The sequence below is a fragment of the Nicotiana sylvestris genome, chromosome 3, assembly GCF_000393655.2.
Source record: "Nicotiana sylvestris chromosome 3, ASM39365v2, whole genome shotgun sequence".
Classification (NCBI taxonomy): Eukaryota; Viridiplantae; Streptophyta; class Magnoliopsida; order Solanales; family Solanaceae; genus Nicotiana; species Nicotiana sylvestris.
Window position 1 is genome coordinate 114,626,250 of NC_091059.1, and position 9,753 is coordinate 114,636,002.

At 32.0% G+C, this 9,753-nt stretch overlaps 2 protein-coding genes across 2 annotated transcripts; both read right to left on the reverse strand.

Annotated features, from left to right (window-relative positions):
* Positions 1 to 3,918: 3,918 nt before the first annotated feature.
* On the reverse strand, positions 3,919 to 5,846 carry LOC138887864 (uncharacterized). Its single transcript, XM_070169656.1, has 4 exons — positions 5,653 to 5,846; positions 5,131 to 5,562; positions 4,682 to 4,997; positions 3,919 to 4,116 (listed from the first exon to the last, which is right to left on the reverse strand). The coding sequence occupies exons 1-4, from the start codon at positions 5,844 to 5,846 to the stop codon at positions 3,919 to 3,921; spliced, it is 1,140 nt and encodes a 379-aa protein (XP_070025757.1).
* Positions 5,847 to 8,655: 2,809 nt separating this feature from the next.
* Positions 8,656 to 9,225, reverse strand: LOC138887865 (acyltransferase Pun1-like). The gene has a single exon (XM_070169657.1). The coding sequence runs from the start codon at positions 9,223 to 9,225 to the stop codon at positions 8,656 to 8,658; it is 570 nt and encodes a 189-aa protein (XP_070025758.1).
* Positions 9,226 to 9,753: the final 528 nt, after the last annotated feature.

Consider the following 9,753-nt stretch of genomic DNA (forward strand, 5'->3'; position numbering starts at 1 on the left):
ATTTGGATTTTGTGAATATACATTAATTATTTTTTTAGTTCACTTTTGTGCCATACAAATATGTTTATGTCTTTTATCATGAATTTTAAGTACATTTTTGTTTCAAAAAACTTAAGCATGAAGTAAATGACTTCTGCTTTTTAAGCTGAAGTTTTGGTTAAAAGTCATAACAAAACTATTGAATCCAACACAAAAACTTCAGCTTATCAAGTGCTGAAGTCTTTAGAAATATACTAAAAAACTTCAGGACATTGGGCCGAAGTTTTTTGAAAAAACTTTACGACAAAAACTATTGAATCCAATACAAAAACTTCAACTCATCGGGTGCTGAAGTCTTTAGAAATATACTAAAAAACTTCAGCACATTGGGCCGAAGTTTTTTGAAAAAGCTTTACGACAAAAACTATTGAATCCAACACAAAAGCTTCAGCTTATCGGGTGCTGAAGTCTTTAGAAATATACTAAAAAACATCAGCACATTGGGCCGAAGTTTTTTTGAAAAAGCTTTACGACAAACACTATTGAATCCAACACAAAAGCTTCAGCTTATCAGGTGTCGAAGTCTTTAGAAATATACTAAAAAACATCAGCACATTGGGCCGAATTTTTTTGAAAAAGCTTTACGACAAAAACTATTGAATCCAACACAAAAACTTCAGCTTATCAGGTGCTAAAGTCTTTAGAAATATACTAAAAAACTTAAGGACATTGGGCCGAAGTTTTACTATTTTTGTGGCCTTATTTTTTACTATTTTTATTGCATTTACCAACTACTAGCATTTAACACTTATTTGTTTTGCCAACTACTTATCTTGTTACATTCAATTTCTGTGAACAAAAAACAGTTAACAATCTCTTCAGCATTTATAGATATTAAATTAGCTATATTAACAATCTCTTCACTTGAAAATTTCATAGTCATCCATAGACTTCCATCATATTTCTTTAAATTTGTATTCAAAGAAAAACAAGAAAATGTTGGCTAAGACATGCTTATTGGGTGTAGCAGGGAGTTCTTGAGGAGCAAAGATAGTGAAGGAGAAGTCGAAATATTTGATATGTGAAGGATAGTGGCCAGATCAAAAACTCGAGCTCCAGGACAATTTGCTCTTTTTACTAGTTGATAAATTTAACTTTTAGGAAAAAGAGCAAATTTCCTGGGGCTCGAGTTTTTGATGTGGCCACTCTCCGTCACATATGAAGTATTTTGAACTTCTCCTTCACCATCTTTGCTTCCCACGAATTCCCAGATGCACACCAGTAAGCATGTCTTTGGCCAATATTTTCTTGTTTTTTTCTTATGAAAGAAGACGGTAGTTGCTAAAAAAATCATAGTACTAAACTTCGTCAACCTGTGTCAGGTGCTCGTATTGCTGCTTCTGTGAATCAGTTGAAGACATAGTGAAGGTTCATGAAATGTGGTTAACAAAACCAAGAAGAGCAACTAGGACATGACTATGGAGAATATGTAGACACTCTGTGAATTTTTTGAATAGAGAATAACTTGTAAATAAAAAACTATTTTTTTCTTTTTTTCCAAGGATGTAAGTGAAAACAAAATTAGATTTTGTAAATATACATTATTTTGTGTGAATTATGTGACTTGGATTGATTCAAATATGTTTGTGTGTTTTTTCATGAATTTCAAGTATATTTTTGTTGAAATTCAGCATGCTAAACTTGAGCATGAAGTAAATAACTTTTTCTTTTTAAGCTGAAGTTTTGGTTAAAAGTCATAACAAAAGTGTCAAATGTACGACAAAAACTTCAGCTCATCACTAAATACACTAAAGCAGTTTCTGCGTAAGTTATTTGAAAAAGCTTTACGACAAAAATTATCGAGTCCAGGACAATAACTTCAGCTTACCAGGTGCTGAAGTTTTTATAAATGCACTAAATAACTTTAGCATATTGGGCTGAAGTTATTGAAAAAGCTTTACGACAAAACTATTGAATCCACGATGAAAAGCTTCAGCTTATGATGTACTGAAGTTTTTAGAAATGAACTAAATAACTTCAGCACATTGGGCTGAAGATTTTGGAAAAGCTTATGACAAAAACTTCGGCATATTTTGGTATTTTTTTAAGTTGATACTTATCTTTATTTACTATCTACTTTTTATTTTTTGTCACCTATTTCATCTTTCATTTACATTTGTTTGCTATATAGTAAATGATCCAAAAAGATATTTTTCAGGCTGAAGTTATTTTTTTACTATAGAAAAACTGTGGGCTTTATTACGGCTGAAGTTACATTTCTTTTTGCATTTACCACATACTTGCTTTTACCACCTACTTATCTTGTTTCATTCAATTTCTCTGAACGTAAAGCAGTAAAAACAGCTGAAAAGTTACTTTTACATTTATAGATATTAAATTGATTAGGTGAACTCTTTGTCTATATTAACAATCTCTTCACTTGAAAATTTAATAGTCATTCATAGACTTCCATCATATTTCTTTAAATTTATATTCATCCTTAGTCTTTTAGCTTTTGTTAAAGAAAAAATGTCTGGTGCAAGCGGAAGTAGGAAGCCTAATATGGATGAAATTATGTAGAAGTGGGAGAGTTTGAAGTGTGAGTGGTACAATAACAAAGCTATGGCTAATCTTATGCTTTTGTGGGATCAAATAAAGGATGATTGGGAGAGAATCAGACCAAATCTCTTTGCGAATGAATCATTCCAGAACAGGCTTAACCTGGAACGTAGTTGTGGAGGTTATTCAACCTCGTTCGACAAGGTTGTGCAGCAGTTTGATAGTTTTCAGTTTCCCAGCTGGAACGACTATTTCAAGCTGCAAAACAACCTGAAGACTCTTCTTACTCTTATGGACAAAGTAATCGTCGAACAAAGTCAGCTGCGTGATGAATGCAACAAGTTGAAGATTGATCTTCTTGGATTCAATGGTCTTTTGCCCGACTACCCTATAGTTATCTCCGATACTGATGATGATGAGATATATTGAGAAATTGAGGAGTACTGTGATGATGATGATGGTGGTGGTGATGATTGTTAGTGTTTGTAATCCTTTTTTTATGTTTTAATGTTATGCTTTTTTGTTTACTTCAGCCCATAGAGCTGAAGTTTTTAGGTTCATTTTGTATAACTTCAGCCCAGAGAGCTAAAGTTTTGTTTGTACTTTGTTTGTTGTTCTCATCTCTTTTTATATTAATGTAGTTGTCACCCTCTTTGTTCTTAGCTTTCTATTGCATTATCCTTGTTATTTGTTGGTATTTGCTTTATATTTCTTAGTTGCAGTATGGTTATTAGTTTTTATTAAGTTCTTTTTCTATAACTTCAGCTTAGAGATGCTGCAACTTTTGTTTGTACATGCATTTCTTTTTATGTGATGTACGCGTATGTGTGTATGTGTGAGTGTGTATATATATGTGTGTGTGTGTGTTTGTTTGTTTAAGGATATGTATTTCACATACTGTAAGCTGATGTTTTTTGTCACAGAAGTCATTGCGTACTTTTTTAAAATGCAACCAAACCTGTAAGCTTGCGTAACAAAAATGAGTGATTTGTACTTTAGCGGTATATAAAATAGTCCAAGAGTTTTTTTTTATTCCTATGAAAAAAATTATATTTCAATTATGTCATACAATAAAGAAAGTCTAAATTCAGACTAAGGATTATTGAAGGTTGGAGTATTTTTCAGTGTGTTTCTTGGAATATGGATGAGGTGCTGGAGAAGACAAGCAAGTTGTTCTGTTATACCTAGCTTGTTTACATCGACTGCATTTGGTAGACTTGAATGGTACTGATTCAGTCGCAGGTATATCCTCTTCTTTTGTCTTCTTCCTTATAAAATCTCTACATCGGGAGGTTTTGTGATCTCAGATTGTACATTTTGTGGTATATCCCATGATTTTTGATCTCCCCCGGTATTCACATGTCCTTTATATGTTTTCAACTATTTTTCCCTTGAATACCAATTTGAGCAGTAATCAGATTTCTGCAAATATCTCTTATTTATAGCAGCAATTGCATGTGGGCATGGCAATTCATCAAGTTGGAATTCCAGGCAGTCACAAGTTCTCTTCTTTAAGTCCACAATGAATTCGATTCCTTCACTATTTATTCTAAACAACATTGAGTCAAGGTTGAACATCTAACAAGGAATAAAAAATTAAGACAAACTATATTAGTGTATTTTTGCTTCAAAAAGAAAAAGTATGAATTTTTTTAAATGTAAGCAGTAAATCACTGCAACAGATATAAAAAGCTGAAGTTAATAAATATACTCACAAACATTTTGCAAGCCAAGTCCATCTTCCTAGTCATCTCTTCTTCTGCCCATATTGATACTCTGTGAAAAGTTTCATTTACCTTTTTTCTCCGTTCATAAAACCACTCTCCCAACTTTTCTTGGATGAAATCTAACATTCTTAAAATAGGCATTTCTCTCCCTTTTAGTTAAACAGAATCCATTAATTCTACCATATTTGTTGTTAGCATATCATAACGTCGCCGTGGGAACCACGATCGAGCCCATCTTTCGGGAGGCTCTTCCATTATGTAATTGTATATTTTCTTGTCAATACTTTTGAGTTGGGACATTTACTAATTAAAATCTTCACCTTTGTATGACCTTGCAGTACTTTGAAAACGATTTATTACCGTGGCTTTTGCATGTCTTTTCTTTAAATTTTTCTCAAAGTGATAGAGGCAGATACCATGGTGAGCTTCAGGAAAAACTTTTCTAATCTCATTTGCAATCGATTGGTTTCTATATGACAAGAAAAATAGTTCATGATGACTTGAATTGCTTTTCTCATTTCCCCCAAGAACCAAATGTATGCCTCATTGTTTTCTAAATCTGCTACACCAAAAAATAGAGGAAAGATTTGATTGTTTGCATCCTTTGATACAGCAACAAATAGAACACCACGATATTTTGACTTTAAAAACGTTGCATCTACTGCAATAATGGGTCTACAGTAGGACCAACCAGCTATTGATGTCGCAGGAGCAAAGAACATGTAAGCAAATCTGTACAGTGAAACACAAAAAAAACAAATCATAAGATGTGAAGTTTTTCAAATAGGAACATTTGAAACTTCAGGCTGATAGTTAGTATTGTTTTGCTTCCCTATTCTGCGCATCTCTTTTTATGCTTGTGTACGTTCCTGGGTTTTTGTCCACCATCATGTGTAGGTATGAAGGAATAATCTGGTAGTTCTCTTCAGGTGTTCCCCTTATGCAAGCAACCACTTTTTGAATAGCACGCCATGCCTTGTGATAACCAATGTCAATTCCAAATTTCTTTTTCATTTCATTTTCTACAAAGGCTGGTGTAACCTCTATCTTTTTGTCTCGAACATGTTCTATAATTTGTTCACTTATAAAATTTGATGTAGCTTGCTTCTGATATAATTTTCTTGCATCAACCGAGCATTCATGGGTGTTATGATATTTTATCACCCTGAATAGTGTGGAATTTTTTATTCTGGTAGCACGTACATTCCAACCACATTTGTCCACGATGCATTTCAGCTCGTATCTCTTTGAAAATGATCTAACAGCAGTGAATTCAACTTTCTGGTTTATCTCCAAGCTGCAGAAAATTTAGCCATGTTTTGTTTGTTCTCAAAAATTGATCCAACTCTTACTTTCTCAGGCAACGCATCGTGCCTAAGTATTTTACATGGTGGATTCTTTTAGCTTTCTCCTCACTCTTTTTCTTGATTTCTGAGAAGCACAAGAACTTTCAGCAATTTCTTTAATTCTATTTGATGTTATCGGTATAAGCTCCATGTTTACTTCATCTTCGTTGTTGCTTATCATTGCAGAAGGTAACAAAAAGCTTTGTTGGATTTTGTGTTGGTTGTCAATTTGCATTATTAGTTATCCTTCTTCTTCTTGGTCATCGACAAACTGGTATGAATTTATTGGAGGATGGGGTAATTGTTTCAGCATTATATATTCTGAAGCAGCTGTAATGTTAGAAGGTTGTTGCTCGTTGTCTACTTCCATTATTGACTGTCCTACTTCATGTTGATAATCAACAAAAGGTTCTGAATCTATCGCATATGCAAGCGATTGTTTGAATGCTGCAGATTCTGAAGGATGTATTTTTCGATGATAAAATGACAATTCTTGTAGGGTGAATCAGTTGTAAGCAAATGTATATAGGTACTGAGTTCTTCATCTGAAGTTACAAGCATTCCTTTGCTTGTATTTAGTTTGATATCAAACCATACTTTTAGTGCATATCTGGTTGAATCAATATTTGCAACTTCACTAATTTTCTTCAGGAAAGTATTGAATGATATGTGCTTATTAAGTAGAATAAGTTTTGTATCATGATCCAAGTATTTGAAATCAGGAGTCCAACTCCCATTGAAAGTTATAACAACGCAAATTGAACTCATCCTGCAGATTCATGTTAGTGGCAAGTATTAGGAAAGTGAATAGAAGAATTTTTAGGTTGTTTGTGCTTGAAGTTTTTACAAATGAACTAAATCACTTAGGCATCTTCTGCTGAAATTTTTTGGAAAAAGATGTATGACATAATTAATGAATGCTGCACAGAAAACTTCAGCTTATTAAGTGCAGAAGTTTTTAGAAATAAGCTTAATAACTTCAGCATATCAGCTGAAGTTTTTTTGAAAAAGCTGTATGACAGGGATTCATGAATGCAGGGAAAACAACTTCAGCTCATTAGGTGCTGAAGATTTTATAAATGAACTAAAGAACTTCAGCATATTGGGCTGAAGTTTTAGCAAATGAATTCAACAAACTTGAGCATGTTTTAGCATTAATTGCATAGTATACAGGAGTAACCTACACAATTAAAGTAGTAATTATATTGCGTTGAGGGTATGTGTTAGTGTAATAATTACATTCCTATCACATTCATACACGCTTTTCATTAGACAACATTTAAAATTCCTCTTTGCCTTTTCATATACCATGCAGAAGTTTTTTCCCCCTATATAAGCACGCTATTCCTTGTGAGTTTATTCACTCAAACGCATATATTTTAACAGACATAATAAAATACAAAAAGGAAAAAATGGATGCTGTCATCAGACAAATAGTGGAAGAAATCAAGCAAGACATTATAGAGGCTTTTGAGCTGAAACTAGATGAGCTCATACACAAGTACGACTGGGAGGTGGAAGAAATTAACAACAAGCTTGATACGCTTGTGATGTATGCATGATTTGATAATCTTGCTGATGAAGATGCTCGTCCATCTGGTAGTGACGACGACGACGATGATGATGATGATGATGATGATGATATGGATGATTAGTTTTTCTTTTTGTTATTTATATTTATTTTTTTATTTATGTAGTTTAATTTATCTTTTTTGATGTTAATGAAATATTCAGTTTTTGTTTTAAGTTTTTTCTGCGTTTTTTTAATATTAATTCTATTCAAAGTCGAAAAATAGCAGAGGAAATGAACTATATAAGTTCAGCAGGAATTAACAAAAACTAATCCGAATATTAAGCATTTTTTGGTATGAAGTTTTTTCAAAAAATCATAATAAAATACACAGTGCTTGATGAAAACTTCAAGCATGAACTAAAAATTCTTTTTAAACTTAGAAAATAACAAAACAATTAACAAAACTTATCCGAAAATTACATATTGCACGACAAAATATTAAGCATTTTTAGCAGACGAACTAAAAAAACTTCAGCATACAAAAAATTATATGAAAAATATTTTACATATTCCTGAAAACATAAGAATTTTTTGGTATGAAGTTTTTCAAAAAAATGATAATAAAATACATAGTGCGGGAGGAAAACTTCAGCTCCATCAGCCGAAGTTTTTATAGATTAACTAAAGAACTTCAGCACATGTGCTGAATTTTTTTGTGCAATATGAAATTTTAATTTATGTTTTATTTTTTACCCAGTGTAGGAGGAAAACTTCAGCGCTTCCTGCTGAAGTTTGTAAATATTAACTAAAAAACTTCAACACCTATGCCGAAGTTTTTTGTGTAATATGATATTTTAATTGATGTTTTATATTTTTTACAGAGTGTAATAGGAAAACTTCAGTTTCTCCTGCTGAAGTTTGTAAATATTAACTAAAAAACTTCAGCACCTATGCCGAAGTTTTTTGTGCAATATGAAATTTTAATTGATGTTTTATTTTTTTACCCAGTGTAATAGAAAAACTTTAGCTCCTCCTGTTGAAGTTTTTAAATATTAACTAAAAAATGCATAGATGTTTTAAATATTCAAACACTCATATAATGTTTTAATATAATTTTTTCTTCGTTGTGTTATTTGCCTGCACGTTTTGCTGAATTTTTTAGATATAAACTAAATAACTTCAGCATATTTGTCGGATTAGAATGTTAGAATTCATCGTCAAATAGATTTAGAATGCAAATTCAGCATATCAGTGAAGTTCGTCAAACAATTTCAATCAATCAATCAGAAAACATGTAATTCAAAAACTATTTTGAATTCTGAAGATGAATTTGAATACTTACAATGTATTTTGTAATTTTAAATTTGGAATTTGAATCTGGTTCAAATATGGTTTGCGAGAGGCGATCTCAGGAGAGACGGACTGATGGAGGAGATACGAAGAAGATCTGGAATTTGATTCTAGGTATGCTTGATGCATCTTTTATATGTTTTGGAAGGGGTATAATGGTCATATTATTATGGATTTTTTGTTAGTTGGTTACAAAATCAATAGTTTTAAAAATAAGGTATAGGTTAAAAGATGGCATAAAAATAGGGTACTGCTGCAAATCGCCCCTGACAACTTCATTGCGCGACGGATTTTTGACACTTGATTTAGCAACTAATGAGGCCTTAAGTTCATCAAGTTTTAGGCCAGAAAATGTGCATCTTCTGTGAATGCTTTCATCCTTGTTGGATGAAATATTGAAGTCCTTAAATAGATTGTAACCACTGTATCCATCTCCAACTTTGTGGAATATACACATGCTGACAATTATTCCTCCACAATTGAAGTAGCTGATTTGAGCTACAACTAATGCACGTTTTGTACAATTAGACCAAGGCAACCCTTGTGGAAATATCATCTCTTCAATAGCATTATTATGCCATTGAAGAAATTCAGATATAGGGGAATTGATTTGGACTTGTACAAACTCAGCACCAGCATCGTTACAATTCAAAATAGTATTATCCTCAAGTCTTTCAGCGTATGGATAATATGACGATAGTGTTTTGGATAATGAGTCTTCAAGAATATAAAATATTTTAGTAGGATCCATTGAAACATCATCTAGTTGTTTTTTGGAGTAGAAAAGTGCAAAGGGAATGTATATGTTACTAAAGGCTTGATCAAGATAGGAGAGCTTGTGCCATCTTTTAGTAGGAGAAGTTGAGCACCTAACTTTTTACCGAACCAGAGCTTTTCCAATCTTTTAGCACAGAATTTTCCTTTTAGATTTTTACCTTGATTTTTAGTTTATTTCAATTTAGTGGGTTTTATATTTTTTTAAAAAAATCGAAAACCACAAAGTCACATTTTAGTATAAGTTTTGTTTTCATTTACAAAAGGAAAGAAGAATCATAAAAAAATATGATTTCCTTAATTTTAATAAGTTAACAATTTTGAATTATTCTTATATAATTTTTATATTAGAAATAGCTAAATTATTATTTTATTTTATAATTTTAATTTAGTAAAAATAGGATTTTTAAAGAATATTCTACCACTTCATCTTATCCTCTCCATAAATTACTCGTACCACGCTTTCTTGGCAATTTTCTTCTCACTACATGAGAAAAAAATCATA